General features: G+C 36.8%; 1 protein-coding gene across 1 annotated transcript in view; it reads right to left on the bottom strand.

Annotated features, from left to right (window-relative positions):
* Positions 1–16,794, bottom strand: part of LOC150096943 (F-box only protein 22-like) — a 34,535-nt gene extending 17,741 nt beyond the window's left edge. Inside the window, exon 1 of the mRNA XM_090408490.1 lies at positions 16,421–16,794. Within this exon, the coding sequence (XP_090264616.1) occupies positions 16,421–16,648 (228 nt within the window). The 5' untranslated portion in view covers positions 16,649–16,794. The remainder of the gene's footprint in view (positions 1–16,420) is intronic.
* Between the last annotated feature and the right edge of the window lie 321 nt (positions 16,795–17,115).

Raw genomic sequence — 17,115 nt, 5'->3', positions numbered from 1 at the left:
TGGATCAGTGACTAGCTGTCTGATAGGCATCAGAAAGATGTATATAGGGATGCAGTATCCTGAAAGAGGAAGGGCACTGGTGGTGTACTGCAGGGGTCAGTTTTTGGGACCATTGTTGTTCAATTTATGTATTAATCATATTGGGATGGGCTTAACTAGTGATATGCAGCTGTTTGCAGATAATGCAAAATTGGGGAGAGCAATGCAGAGTCAGGCAGATGCTGTGGTCTTGCAGGAGTACTTGAATAGATTGTATGTAAGTGAAACTGTAATTCAATGTTGCAAAGCGTAAGGTTTTGAAATTTGGTAAGCAACGATGGGATGCAAAGTATACACTTGGTGGGGAAACTTTAAAGGAGGTAGAGGAAATGAGAGATCTGGGAGTGGTGGTGGAGGACAAGGACCTGAAATTAAGGGGCCACATTGCACAAGTTGTGAAGACATCACATCACATCAGATAATGGCGATGATGTGGAGAACCCTGACACACAGAAATAGAGAGGTTATGATTCCATTGTATAAGACCTTGATCAGGCCTCATATGGATTATTGTGCACTGATTTGGTCACCAGGTTTTCATGGTGACTTGGATATGTTGAAAAGAGTCCAGAGAAGACTCACAAAGGTTGTCAGTGGTATTTGGAATGTAGAGTACAAGGACAGGTTGAGAGAATGTACAATTGCAAAACTTCATGAATAGGAGGAGGAGGAGGGGGGGGGGAGGATATGATTGAGACATATAAGCTAGTCAGAGATTGTTATCAGGTTGACATGGAAGAGATTTTTCATAGAATGAGAGGGGGTAGAACAAAAGGCAATTGCTGGAAACTGTATAAAGAGGGTGTGAGCAGAGGAGTAAAAGTAGGTTCTTTGCATGGATAGTGGTTGGTGAGTGGAATGCATTTCTCGAGCGTGTTGTGAATATAGACACACTGAATCATTTTAAGATGTTCGATGAGCATTGTGTGCAATAGTGTGTACCTTCCACAATGAGTCTGACTCCATGGAGGTTGGATGTTGATAATAATAATGTTTTCCCAACTTACTCAAGTACAGCATGAATAAACTGGATGCGACAAATACAGTAGAGAACAGAGATGGATATACAGTGGAATACCTGGAATTTGCAAAGGCTTCTGACATACTGTCAAATAACAAGCTGGTAACTAATTAGAAACAGATGCGATTAGATACTAGATCAATAAGGTGGATAAGTGAATTCCTGTCAGATAGGTATCAGCAAGCTGTGTATGAGGCTCAGTATTCTGAAAGAATAAAGTTACTAGTGTGCTGCAGTGGTCTGCACTGAGGTCCATCATTGTTTCTTAACTTGAAGTTAATGACACTGAGATGGATTTTATTTATTATTATTATTATCATCATTAAGAGAGACCTTCAGGGAGTTAGAGACTCATCGAGAGGGGACCACATACTACACACCAGCTATCATACTTATTCTTGAATTCATTCATACTGCTTGCACTCATAACATCCATTGCCAATCCTTTCCAATCATGCACCACCCTCTGAGAGAAAAATCTAGCCCTCACCCCCATCTTAGCAGTCTTCATTCTCAGCTTCCAAGGATGCTCTCTCATCCTTTCCCCACCCTCAATAAATTAAAAAATTTCATCAATTGAAATCCTGTATAAATCTTTCAGTTTGACTGGATATATATGCAAATATTTGCAAATGATGCAAAACTGGAGAGAACAATAAAGAGTCAAGTAGATGGTATGGCTAAAAGGAGGATTTGAGCTGGACAAGCGAGTGGAACTCTCAGTTAAATGTTGCAGAGTGTAAGGTTCTGAAATTTGGTAGGCAATGATGGGAAAGTATATGTTTGGTGGGAAGTTTTAAAGGAGGCAGAGAAGAAAAATCTGGAAGTCAAGGTAGACCTAAAGTTTAGTGATCACATTACATAAGTTATGAAGTCATCACGTCGGATAATGGCAATGACGTAGAGGACCTTGATAGGCAGAGGTTATGGTTCCATAAAGCCTGCATCAGGCCTCATGAATTACTTAACAGATTTGGTCATGTATTTATGGGATCAATCCTATGAAATGGGATTGATCTCATGAATTCCCATGAGAATATATTAGAAAAGATCAAAAAGAGAAGATTGACTAAGAGAATATCTGGTCTTTGGAATGTGGCATATAAAAAAGATGGAGGGAATGAGATTTACAGAGCCACATGAATGGAAGGAGAAGGGGAGGGAGAGAATATGATTGAAACATAAGATGGTAAGGGATTGTTACCAGGTTAATGTGGAAGAAATTTTTCAGAATGGGCAGACAGAGATAGGATAAGAAGCTATCCCATGTATAAGAGGGCATGAGCCAGATGCAGGTTCTTTGTATGGAAACATTGTCTAAGAGTGGTGAATGCAGACACAATGAACGAGTCTAAGTTCGATTTGCTTTGTGTATGTAACAACGTATACCTCCTGCAATGAGTCTTTTATTTACAGAGATCTGGGGGTTAATAATATAAAGAGGGATAATAACTTCCTCAATGCCAATAGTGTTTTTCATCATTCAAGTGATTTTTTGCAATACAGTCTTCTCATCAACGTAATAAACAGCTTATAACATTTTCAGCCATTATCCTTTACTTATAGTGTCAGCCTATTACATCTTTCTGCAGGACATCTACATCACTGTTATTAACTATTGCCCTGTGCAGTCTAGCATCATCATCAACAATAGATATCCCTGGAAGTTGTAAAAGAAACGGTAAGCAAGAGGGTGATATGTTTTTTTTTTTTTGGATGAGGCATGGAATGCATTGCTTCAAGAGGATAGTGAGAATACACAGTGAATGCTGTTGGAAGTTTTTCCACTTGGTTATACTATAAATTTACAGCAAAACTATAATGAAAAGATCTTTAGAAAAAGTGCTATAGAGGCATTACATTGGGTGGCCAAACAATCACTAACTTATGATAAGCAGATAACACAGTGATAATAGCCACAAACGAAGAGGAATTAAAATCCATCCTAAATCAATCAGAATGGGAAAGCTTAAGCCATGGTTTACATATAAATCAAGGTAAAACCAAAATAATGATTTTAAACAAAGCAGAAGAGATAGATATAGAAGGAATTGAAATTATCAACAATTTCAGCTACCTTGGAGTGATAGTAACAAAAAAAAGATGGGTGTAAAAAAGAGATAAGAAAAAGAATAGTACTAGCTAAGAAAGCGATGAATGATTTAACTAAGATCTAGAAAGACAGGCACATCTCCAAAAATACCAAAATTAAGCTTGTAGAAACCTTAGTTTTTTCGATCTTTCTCTATGCTTCTGAGTCTTACACAATGACAAAAGATGATAGAAGAATTGAGGATTTGAGCTCTCGTGCTGGAGAAGAATGTTAAGCGTGTCTTGGACAGAAAACCAAACAAACAAAAGTATCCTAGAAGAACTGAATATCCACACAAGACTGACATACATAATTGACAAAAGAATGCAAAAGGGAAGGCAACTGCCTGGAAAAAAAATAACCATCTAGGGTAATCTGTGTGGAAAAAGAGAGACGCCCCTCCAACAGATAGTTTGACCAAATATCAAGAATCACTGAACTTAAACCAGAACAAGCTAAGAGAAGCACAGGGGGAGAAAGAAACAGCGAAGCATTATCAGGAAAATCACAAGTCCTCAGGCACAAGGAGATCTCAGAGAGAGAGAGAAAGACTATAAATTAAAAGATACCAAGAAATTATATGCTTGGTTTAATCCTTTATCCAAGTGTAAGCAAACAAAGTCTGTGCCTGAAGTATTTTCAGGACTGGGGCAACTTGTATATTGAAGCTAAACACTTCACATCACTTGCCTTAGTAACCCATAATGCAAAGCATATATCTTTAGGACATGTATAATGCTATGCATTATGGGAAGGGTCACTACCCAGACTTGTTTCAACCTTTATTGAGGTCTCATCAGTGGGAGCCAGACCCAGAGGTGATACTAAGGTTGAAGTAATGCAGAAGTCATATTTTGTGCACAGACTTTGTTTGCTTACACTTGGATAAAGGATTAAACCAAACATATAATTTCTTGGTATTTTTAATTTACACAGTGAATGTTTTCAAAAAGTGGCATGATACTTTGTATAATTTAAGACAAACTTCTCACAAGAAGTCACAGGACTCCATGGGTCCTAAATAGTAACATTATTCATTCTCAAATTATTCCAGATAGCATTAATGTCCCAATTAAACAGCAGTTCAAGTACAGAAACTGCAACATACTACCAATCACCTACTTTCTATTTCATTCCCCTTCCTACATATACTCTTTGTTGTTTGCATATCAGTCATTCTCTTATCTATGTTACCAGCTTTATACCCATCCCCATTTGCTCCAATTTATATAATACATTTTTGTGTGCCATGCGGTTAAATACCTTTTCAAAGTACAGCAATATCAAGGTGCATCCATCTATCTCACTCAACTGTTCTTTTAAAGTGAAGAAATTACCCCCCCCCCACTTCAAAAGTTGTATTGCTTACCACAGAATGTCATAATTTCATTCACTTAATGAATTTGGTATTAACCAACTTTTCCAATACCTTATCTACAACTGTTGAGATACTGATCAATCTATAATTTGCTACCTGTCTTAGAGCTTCCTTTATGTAAAGCTATCTTGCCTCTTTCTCTCTCCTTCCAACCTGCAGTACCAAAATTTAAACAACCTACCAGTAGCCTTGTCATTTCTCTTGCACTTTCTTATAACACAGAAATGATATCCTATCTAATCCTATGCCTATATCTGCATCAAAATTTTGTAATATACCAAGCACTTCCAATTCCTCTCCCTTAATTCATATATCAGTCATTATCGCTACATGATCTCCACCTGGATAATACAGCTAGTCATTAGTAGTTCAACTATTTATTCTGCTTCAGTAACCTACCTAACATCTGCATTAATGAAAGTCATACTTTCATAATCATTATTCCTTTTACTCAGTGCATAATAAAAGAAATACTCGGGGTTTCCTTTCAATTGCTGTAATAACTACCTCTCATAATTTGATTGTCTTCCTTATCATGCTGGTCACACATCTTGCCAGTGTATTTGTATTGTTTTGTATTGTTTATAAACAATACAAAGCCATTGCTTTGTATTGTTTATAAGCTTGATGATAATATTTTCCTTATATTCTTGCCACAATATTTGCTTTTACATAGCTTTCCTTAATGATAACACTCATTCATGTTACTCCCACATGATGTATACACAAGATCACTCCTTCCAGCTGGAAGCAAATGGTAATGACCAAATCCCCTAATGGTCATTACCATTTGGGGATTTGGTAATGACCCTATCACTAGATCCAATATACTTGTGTAGAGGCTTAAGTGCTGTGAGGACATTATGTTGGAGGTTTAATGGATTTTTTACAACACTCAAAAAGAATTAAATTAGAATTTAATGCTTCCTATATTTCGTCCTAGTCACTAGGACATCTACGGGGATTACAAAAACAATTAATGTAACATGCACACAAAAACTTACAATACTAAGCCCAACCACGTGGGTGACACTAAAGTCCTATCTAGGTGGCGCGCCCTCTAAGGGCGGTAGTAGGTGGCCTGGAATGTAAGGTGGGACCTCTGGTGATGAGTGTTTCCCAAATCTTTGGAAGCTTAATGCAACCGTATTTGTTAAGATTTGGTTGGTTTCTGAGAGCTGCTGCTGCTTCTAAGGACAGACAGGCAGATCAGCATCCATCCGCCTGGAGGAACACAAGTCGTACATCGTTAAACACAACTATGGCCATTCAGGCTTGGCTGACCATGTTTTGGACACCACCCACAGAGTATCATGGAAGAAAACCACCATGCTCCACCAGCAAATTCAAGAAAGAGAGACTTTTCTTAGAAGTAGCAGCAGCTCTCAGAAACCAACCAAATCTTAACAAATACGGTTGCATTAAGCTTCCGAAGATTTGGGAAACACTCATCACCAGAGGTCCCACCTTACATTCCAGGCCACCTATACCGCCCTTAGAGGGCGCTCCACCTAGATAGGACTTTAGTGTCACCCACGTGGTTGGGCTTAGTATTGTAAGCTTTTGTGTGCATATTACATTAATTGTTTTTGTAATCCCCGTAGATGTCCTAGTGACTAGGACGAAATATAGGAAGCATTAAATTCTAATTTAATTCTTTTTGAGTGTTGTAAAAAATCCATTAAACCTCCAATATAGATCCAATATACTTTCAAATCTTGGTTCTCCAATCAAAAGAGATTTTACTCAGCAGCTGTAAAAATTTCATTTGATCCCTCTACAAAACAGTTTCTCATAACTACTTACCTTGTAATCACTTCGCTGATGTCCTAAGGTATGCTATCTACATATTCATTTGCATTCCATGGCCCACAGCTGTAGCTAACTATATATTTTGTCACATTGTCTCTTACTCCCTAGCTTCTTGCTGTGAAGTCTGTAAAATGCATGTGTTTATGGGATATAAAATAGATATAATCATAAACAGCATAGTGAAGTGAAGTTTTCTGATTCTAGATATGTGATATGCAGAAAAATTCCTAAGCCATAAAGAGGTCATGAAAATATAAATATGCTTTTTTTTTTTTTTTAAATTTTTGACTATACCTAGAGTTGTTGGTGAGTGGAATGTATTGCCTGAGTGTGTTGTGGCTGTAGACACATTGAATCAGTTTAAAGCATGGTTGGATGAGAATTGTGTGCAATAGTGTGTATCTCCAACAATGAGTCTCTGACTCCATGAAGGTCAAATGTTAATAATAATACCACAATAAAAATCAAACAGCTCAATTCACACACACATATTATATACAAAAACATTTTAAGTGATATATGAATTTATAATTTATTATTATTATAATACAGGTATCTCCATGAAATCACAGGACTCATCACATAAGATCCGTTATTCACACAATACCTACCATACCTCTCCTTAAACTCATTCACTGATAAAGCACTCACAACCACTTTTTCCATCCTGTTCCACTCATTCACCACCCTCTAAGTAAAAAATCTAGTCCTAACACCCTTGCTAACCACACTCTTGCATAATTTCCATGAGTGACCACTAGTCTCCCCATCTTTCCATATACTGAAAAAAAAGTTTCCAGTGTCAATCCTAAAAACAGGTGAGATCTCAGTAAATAATAAGTATAGGATGTTATTTTCAGACAATAATGATCAAGGAAAGGAAGGTTTAGCAATAGCATTCAAACTGCCTTACAATCAAGAAGTTTATAAGGCAGTTTCAAGTAGTTATGTGGGCTAACTTCAAAATGGAGAAATAGACAATGAACTTATTTGTGCTTATGGTCCCACAGAAGGTTGTTCTAAGGAAGAAGATGTGGAGGAATTTTTTTGAGTCATTAGAACAAGCAGCTGACATAAACAAAATGTGGTCCTTGATGGAGATCTGAATAGAGTGAGAAATTCATCAGGCATATAGGAATATTCTGGGAAAATTTGGAGAAAAGGGCAAAGCTAATAATAATGGTATTTACTAGACTTCTGCTCAGGACATGGACTAGTCATTACTAACACCATGTTTCAACATTAAGATGTGCACAGGTTTACATGAAGAGAAGACACAAGAAATAAGAAAAGCCTCATTAACTACATCATTGTTGATAGTGATATCATCATGATGCAAGAGTGTACACAGGATTTGAAACTGGAAGTGACCCTTATTTAGTACTAAGCAGAATAAAATGCATATCACATTGAATGGAACTGTATGTATGAAAGTTTTAAAAAGAATTAAAGTTGAGCAGCACGAAAGTCATGGAAAGACTGGTAAGATTATAGAAAATAAATATCAGGAAGGTGGCAAAATGTTCTGAAGGCTATTGATGAAGTTTAGAAATTGAGGAAAGAGTACTGTAAAAGGAATTAAAGATGATAAAAGTGACATGAAAATATCTTAGATGTCTGGAGTAATTACTACTTTGAACGACTGTCAAATGAACCAAGCAGTGACAGAACATTAGTGGAAAATTTTCAAGAGGAATAAATATCAATAGTTGAGGTAGAAAAAAAAAACAACTAAACACTTGAAATGTGGAAGGCAGCTGCAGTAGATGTTATTTGATCAGAAATGCTTAAGTATAGAGGAATAAAAGTTTTGCAGTGGCCACACTGAATAAGTCAGAGGGCCTGGTCAAAAGATCAAATTCCAAATGATTAGAGAAGACAGCTCATACACCCGTCTATAAAAAGAGAATAAAGCTGAATGTGTTTTACAGAGGAATTTCTCTACTAAATGATCCAGGTAAGATTTTTGCAAGCATACTTGAAAAGAGGCTGAGGAAAGATTGTGGAAGAGAAACATGGGGAAGAACAAGCTGGGTTCAGGCCAAATAGAGGCTGTCAAGATCAGATTTTTGCTTTAAGACAAATAGTTGAGAAATCATAGGAATATGACAAAGATCTGTACTTAAGTTTTGTAGATCTGGAAAAGGCATACAACAAGGTGCCCAGAGAAAAGCTTTTCAAAACACTACAATATATGGGGTGAATGGAACATCATACAGAGCAATACAAAGTCTAAGTTGTCAGTCAGCAGTTAGAATTAAAGGAAATACAGGAAGATAGTTTGATGTAAAATCAGAGATAAGACAAGGATGCACATTATGAAATAAAGTGGCATTAGGCCTGATATTAGAATTGGAGATGTCAAACTTAGCTCTTTCCTTCATAGATGTTGTTGTACTCCTAAATACATATAGTGCAAGTCTCCACGATTCTCTAACTAAACTGAATAACAGCTGTAACAAGTTTGGAAAGCAATACAAAGGATCAGCAATACAAATACAAAACAAAACAAATAGGCAGGGATAGAAAAAATTCAGCTGCATTCTGAATAGAGAACCTAGAGAAGAAGTAATATTTCAACTATTTAGGCATAGCTTTTAGTGAAGATGGAAGGTTAAATCTGGAAAGAGACAGCAGACTAAGCAAAGCTGGTATGGTGAGTAGCCAACTGAATAAATTTATATGGAATAAGAGAGAGATTAGCCAAAATACCAAACTAGCAATATATAAGACTGTGTTCAAAATAGTTTTAAATTATGGTCTGAAAGCTGGGTTAGAAATAAAGCACTTGTTCAAAGACTTCAGACCACAGATATGAGGGTTCTGAGAAAAATTAAGGGAGTGAACCGATGGCATCAACGGCAGAATCATATTAGAAAGGAACTTGACATTAGCATTCAATAATGTGTCAGCAGCACTAATCTAAGGTGGTATGGCCACTTAAATAGAATGGGTGATGAAAGTTTAGCAAAGCAAGTGTTTGATGCCAAGATGGCAGGAAAGACACCCAGAAGAAAACCAAAGTCTAGGTGGATTGATTCAGTCAGAAGTGCCTTAGAAGCACGAAATGTTAAATATGACAATATTGAAGTGCTTACAATGCAAACTTAATTGCGTAGTGCTGACATAGTAACCTGAACACCCCTTGGGAGATACATATCAGGAAACTGATGATGGAATCTGGGTGTCCAGGTCTACACACAATAGTCAGATGTGACCTTATTAAAGTCTCATAAAGGGGAATTATAACTTCTCTATCCCTGTTTAGTGTGTTCTTCAACAATCAAGTAATCTGATCTGCTGTTTTGGCTACCTTCTCAATATGCCCTGTAAACTTTAACTCCCTGTCCACAGTCACCCTCAAGCCCATGGCCTCATCAATATAGTACACAGCTTGTAATCTCTTCTTACCAAATTGCATCACCTAATACCTGGCTATATTAAACTGGCAGCCATTTACCTCTGCTCGTACTGCTAGTCTATTTAAGTCATCCTGAAGGATACATCATCTTCATTTACTATCTCTTCAAAGTTTTGCATTATCAGCAAACAAAGAATATTTCATATGAAGTCATTTCCTATATCACTGATACACAAATTAAGCAACAGAGGCCAAAATACTAAGCCCTGTTCACCAGCATTATCCTGAATCCAATATTACTGAGTAGCCATTACCTGCATCGAACTGCACTGTCAATTTATTATAAAAAGTAAGCAAATTGCTAAGGCAAAAGCCTACTCTTCACAAATTCATGTCCTTTTATCGAGCATCATATTCCTATCCTCCTAGTCCTGAATTAGGTCTTTCACCAATTACTCCAATACCTTCACCACCACTCCTGAGATACTGATTGCCCTATAATTTACTACTTCTGTCTTGGAGACTCCTTTATGCAGTGAGACTATTTTGTCCTCCTACTACTCCACTGGGCAACCTTCCCAGTACTGAGGCTTAAATTAAACAGCTTGGTCAGAAGAGCTGATAATTCCCTTGCATATTCTCGTAATACACTGGCTAATATGCCATCTAATTGCATGGTGTGTTCACACCGAGGTTCTGCAATATTTTAAGCACCTCCACTTCTTCAACCTTTATTCTATGTGTCAATGTCACCAGCTAGATGATACATACCTCTGCAAAATGCTCACTCTATATTTCAACTATTTGGTTTGGTTCTGTTGCCTCCCCACCATCAGCACTTTTTTTATAGGCATTCCTCCTTTCACTTGCTTGCCTCACAGCAAGCAAGTAAAAGGAGGCTTGTCAGAAAGTCATTCCAGATGACTGGAGTAGAGCTCTCAAGTTCCCATCTATAAAAAGGAGAATGAAGCTGAATGTGAGAACTACAGAACTACAATAGATTTCTCTACTAAGTGTTCCAGATAAGATTGAACAAGCATTCACATAATTAGCTTTGGTCTTCCTTACCATACAGGTCACCCTTCTTGAATGTGCCTTGTACTGCTCATAGACATGTTGATCACTTTTTTCTTTATATTCCTTCCACAATCTTTTCTCTGTCTACAACTAATGCTTAATGATACTATTCATCCATCTAACCCCTACCTGGTTTATCCTTCTGACTCTGGATATATATTCTGATATTGCTTTCTTCAAAACTCCTTGACCACCTCTCATGCACCATCAACATCTCTCTGCAACAAATTCTTATTAATGAACTGTCCTCTGCATCCCTGTCCCAAGATGTAGTTCTACTCTTTTTGGCTTGAATTTCTCTGCTATTATTAGCAAAATCCCTTTCTCCCTTTTCATGCTGTTCCTTTTGTCTTCTCTGAAGACACTATAACCTTTTTGAATTCTATTTCTGACTACATCCTTGGTTGACCAAGTCTTGCTAATGTCTATAACTTTTGGGCAAGCTAGGCTAATGAATGCCAAGAACTTCAATACCCAATTCATCCTGCAACCGTTTATATGTGTTGTGTTGCTTAGCCTGCTAAAGTGAAGGACCTAGGGTGCAACATTTAGCATCTCTTATTCGTAATGTATATGGATCACATTATGAAATAATGTGAAATTTTATTAACCTCTATGCTGCCTGGACACATGCTCACTTAAATCTCCACTAAACATTCTAGTTTACCTGATTCTGCACTTCAAAATTCTCACTGAACAACACTTTCTCCTGATCCTAAATCTATTCATATGCAAGCCATGGCAAGAGAGTAATAACTTTTACTTTTTCACTCTTCTCCTTTGCATGCATTAGCAACTTTTTCATATCTTCTTGAATACCATACGTGCCTTCTGCTAAATCATTTTTACCAGCCAAAATTAGCATCTCTTTTGCCTTCACTCTCTGCATCCTTAGAGCATCACTAACATTCTTAATTTCTGCACCAGAAAAATACAATTTCATGAACCGTGTTGAAAGGCTTATGTGTTCATCACCCATGTTGATCGGATTTAAACAGTACAGATGCGAACACAGATTAATAAGAAAATAACTATTTATTGACTTAATTGCTAATATTTCGCTGGTATTCTATCCAGCATCTTCAGAGCACACAAACAAAGTTTGTTGTAGTAGCGAGACAACTGCAATCCGGTGTAACTGTGGAACTAGTATGAGCAATTGTAGCATGCAACACAAAGACCAAAGTTCTAATTGGGGGGGAGGACAAGAGAGAAAGCAAGTATTAATTTGGTCTTAGGATCGTTGTCTCCCAAATCTTTGGTAGATTTATACAGCCATACCTGTTGAGGTTTGGGGTATGTTTCAAGGCTTCTGTTGATTCCAGAAACAACCTCTCTGACTTGTAACAGCTTCTGTGCAGCACTTTTGTTTTTTCGAATTCATCCTGTGTGCGGGGGGTATCCAAAGCATGGTCTGCAAGATGCAACTTGTCATAGTGAAAGTGCTGGATATATTTTTTTGTATTCACTGAGGCAGATGTCCACAGTTCTTCCTGTCTGTTCATGTAGGCTTGATGACATGAACAGAGCACTTCATAGACTCTTGGATGTGATAAAGGAGAGAATCTGTCCTTAGGTGAATGGATGAGAGTTGCCAATTTCACATAAGGTTTAAATACATGTGTAGTTGGTGTTTGTTAAGCACTCTACATATCTTTTCAGATGTGCCTTTAATGTATGGGATGGTGACAGATTTGTTGTAGTCTTCTGTGGTAGACAGTGGGGGGGGGGGGATTTTTAGGGCGCATTTAGTATTTTATCTATCTTATGGGGATTATAGCCATTGGTCAGGAAGGTGTGATGTAGGTGAGAAAGTTCAGCAGTGAGAGCAATGTCATTGGAACAAATTGCTCTAGCTATATGGGTTAGTGTTTTTAAGATACTATATTGTTGAGAAGGGTGATGTGATTGTTTGTGTAAATATCTCCCTGTATGTGAGGGTTTTCTATAAACTGAGAATGATAAGGAACCTTCTGGAAGACGTGTGATTAGTGTGTGTCCAGGAAGGGCAGACAGTCATTGGCCTCTAGTTCCATTGTAAAGTGAATTTTTGGATGCTGGCTATTTAGATGCACTAAAAATGTATTCAATGTGTCTGGGCCATGTGGCCAAATAGCAAACACATCATTCAACATAGCGTAAACAGAGAGTAGCTGTATTGATAGCTAGCTTTTCCAGATGTTCTATGTAGAAGTTGGCTAAAGGGGGGGGGGGATCTCATAGCTGTCCCATCTAACTGGTTGTATATTTTCCCTTTCCATGTAAAATAACCTGCCTATACTGCGAATTTAAATAACTGAAATATATCAGGGGGAAATTGCAAATTTCGTAATTTAAGGGTTTCAGTTAATGGTACATTTTTGAATAGTGAGGTGATATCAAAACTCACCATTAAGTCTGAACTTTTTAAGCTGTGGTTTTCTAAAATACTTTTTTAGGTGGGTAGAATTTTTAACAAAAGAGGGAGAATTGTTTGTAAAAGTGGCTAGTAGTTTGGCTAAATGTTTAACAAGTTTATATGTAGGACTGTTTATACTATCTACAATGGGGCATAGAGGTGTACCTTATTTGTGAATTTTTGGAGCTCCATATATCCTGGGTATTTTAACGTGGGAGAGCTTGAGTTTGTTGACTGTTTCTTTAGGCCAGGAAGTAACTGTGTTCAATAATTGGCATACCTTATTCTTTTGTAAGTTGATGGGATCACGATATTTACACAATCACGCCATCACCCTTCTCAACAATGTGTTATTTTAAAAACACTTATCCATAAAGCTAGAGCAATTTGTTCCAATGACAATGCTCTCACTGCTGAATTTTCTCACTTACATCACACCTTCCTGACCAATGGCTATAATCCCCATAAGATAGATAAAATACTAAATGCTCCGCAAAAATCCCCCCGCCACTGTCTACCACAGAAGACTACAACAAATCTGTCACCATCCCATACATTAAAGGCACATCTGAAAAGATATGTAGGGTGCTTAACAAATACCAACTACGCACGTATTTAAACCTTATGTGAAATTGGCAACTCTTATCCGCTCACCTAAGGACAGATTCTCTCCTTTATCACATCCAGGAGTCTATGAAGCGCCCTGTTCATGTCATCGAGCCTACTATGGACAGACAGGAAGAACTGTGGACATCCGCCTCAGTGAACACAAAAAAATATATCCAGCACTTTCGCTATGGCAAGTCGTGTCTAGCAGACCATGCTTTGGATACCCCTGCACACAGGATCAATTGGAAAAAAACAAAAGTGCTGCACAGAAGCTGTTACAAGTCAGAGAGATTGTTTCTGGAATCAACAGAAGCCTTGAAACATACCCCAAACCTCAACAGGTATGGCTATATAAATCTACCAAAGATCTGGGAGACAGTCATCCTAAGACCAAATTAATACTTCTTATCAATGATGAATCATACAAAATATGATCCTTATTCTCAGGTTTGCACTTTTTTATAATCTGCTTTCCCTCCCCACGCATCTCCCTCCATTTCGCTTCTGTTATAACTACAACCAGGCATTTCTCAAACCATCAATTTCACATTTTGTTCTGTGGAGAACTCCACGTAAGTGTGCTGTCTTTTCCATCACCATCTGGTCATGCTTTTCATTTTCTGTCACTTCATTCTTACAGCCTCCCATATTGCTTGTAACACCAACCTTGGCAATCATATTATTGTGCATTTCGTCTTTCAACTCACTGCTCTCATTCTTACTCTCTGTATACTTATAACATAATTTCATTATCATGTCATCAGTGGAGCAGTTGGAAGAATAATGAGCTAGCATGCTATTCAGTTGGAAAAGACCTAGGTTAAATTCTCATCATGATGAGAAGCTTTTTTCAACTGAAGGCGATTTAGATAATACTATACGAAAGTAACAGCATTTGTCTCAGAGAAATTCAGGTTTTTTTCCATCCTGCATACAGGCAAATCAACCAGAGACCACACAATTAAGACAAAAATACTATTAATGAGTGGTAGGTAGACAGCATGGCTTGCATGGTAGAGTAAGTAGTTTAGATGGTAGCTGTAGAATGGCCATAATAAGTTTAGTTTAATCCTTTAAACTCTCAACATAGAGTGATCACTTCCAATAAGTCCCTAGGTTCCATAGAAGGGCCATATAATGGTAGTGATAATAATGAACATTTTATCCTAGCAAACATTCTCAAAAGCATAGTTTCTCAATTTTTTTGTTTTATGTATACTCTACTGAATGCAACCAATCAACTGAAATTATTCTGTTATAAAATAATACTATACATTATTTTCCAGTACACAAATATATTTATTTAAAAATGAACAGGTTACCTAATCAATCACACTTTGAGAGGAATATGCATATTTTCCTTGATATAAAGAATCAATCACTAGCTTCATTGAAGAAAGACAAGTTCGACAAGCAATCCATAACATATCTTTCTCCTTGGTCAACAAAGGAAACTGATGAACACCAAGACAAAACATAATGTACTGTTATATTTTGCTAATGTACGCATGCACACACACACACACACACATGAATCAGATAATCTATTGAGAAATATATTCTATAATAAAGCTGTTTAAATGAAAAGGTGATATCATGATCGCAGCCATGTATTATTACTTTTTTTTTTTGAGTACCTCTGCCAATGCCTTTAAAAGGATACACATATATTTTGATAAACCATTATTTATGATATTCTCTCTTTAAAATGAAAAATTTATTTCTTTTGTGTGCATGGAGTGGGGTGGAGAAGGAATTATTCACTCCTGATAAAACAAAATCCAGAGGTATTGCATGTTTACAAAAGAATCCTTTCTTCACTTAACATTTCTTTCAGTTTACAATTATGCACTGTGAACAAATGCTATAAGATATTTTCCATTGGGGGGGGGGGGGTTAAACTACTGTACTAGAACCATATTAAAAAATCTCTGTTATGCACTTACACTTCCCTCCATCCCCCAAAGGATGGAGGGAAGTGCCAATGATCAATGATGATATTTTGAGAAGTTAAATTAACTGATATGCAAGGAATATCAGTCATCAATACACATGATGGACCTCACCTGAGAGGAAAACAAAAAACTGTATTAATTATATCTTAGTCAACAAAAAATGGAAAGCATCATTTCAAAATGTAAAACCCATAAAAATTATATATATATATAAATTAGTTACAGTAGTATGGACATGTGTACGGAATGCCTACTAATAGGTTTCCTCAAATTCTCCAAAATGGAAGGGTATAAGGAAAGAAACCACCGGGAAGACCTAGATGGTAATGAAGAGAGAGAGCATGAAATATACAGAAGTTTAAATAACTTAGCTACAATAGAGTGGATTGGAAAGTTATTGATCATGATAGTCTCAACCCGACTTATGCGAATGAGAAAGATGATGATAATGAAATTAACACACACTAACACTGCTGAAACGAAAGTGAGTGATGATGGTGCATTCAGATTACTGAATTGAGCAAAATTATGAAATAACATACACAGCAAATTAAAACCTTTTCTTTTCCATTTAATTTTTCATAATAAACAAAATAATGTGTTTAATGAATTTCCAGTATTTTACCAAATAGTTCTGAAATTTTCATTAACTACTGAAAAAAACGAAGATGCACTTACTTTGAACATCCAAAACATCTGACATCTTCTAGCCTTGATAGATCTGGCAACATCGTTCCATAATTTGCAAACCTGAGCACACGTGTTTAGTTCCCGTGCTGTCATGCATGTCAATATTTTTTCAACAATATGAGTCATGCAAGATAAAATGATTCCACTGAAATCATCATTTGCCTTTAAGTTTATCTCAGGTGTTTTCCGTTCATAACATGGCTTGGCAGCTGCCATGCTTTAATGCAGATTAAATCATCAACTCAAACGAAGCAGATTACCAACTATCTACACCCACAGCTTACCGCTAACTAATGTGAATAGTATAGATCCGCGGATTAAAGTATCTGTTCTGTCATGTACATCATATTCCACATAAAGATAGTTGAACATTAGAAATGGAAAAACGAAACGGGAAAAAAATAAAAGAAAGGAAAAAAAGCTGACGTCAGTTACTACGTGATAAATTTATTGACAAAGTAGTCCTCTATGAAACAATGCTTTGGACATGAATTTCATAACTGAATTACACATAAAAAAAGGGGGGAAAAACAAAAGGTTAAAAAATGTCTCACGACACGATTTTAACACTGTATACGACATTCGTATGGACAATCATATTCACAAAAACTGCAATTATTATACTGCACATCCGTTCTTATTAATGATAACCAATAAAATATTAAGTATCAGTTGAAATTAAT

This window comes from Typopeltis vanoorti, chromosome 18, assembly GCF_054136105.1.
Source record: "Typopeltis vanoorti isolate ZY-2024b chromosome 18, IOZ_Tvanoo_1.0, whole genome shotgun sequence".
In the NCBI taxonomy this organism is placed as follows: Eukaryota; Metazoa; Arthropoda; class Arachnida; order Uropygi; family Thelyphonidae; genus Typopeltis; species Typopeltis vanoorti.
This window is presented reverse-complemented; position numbering and strand designations above follow the sequence as displayed.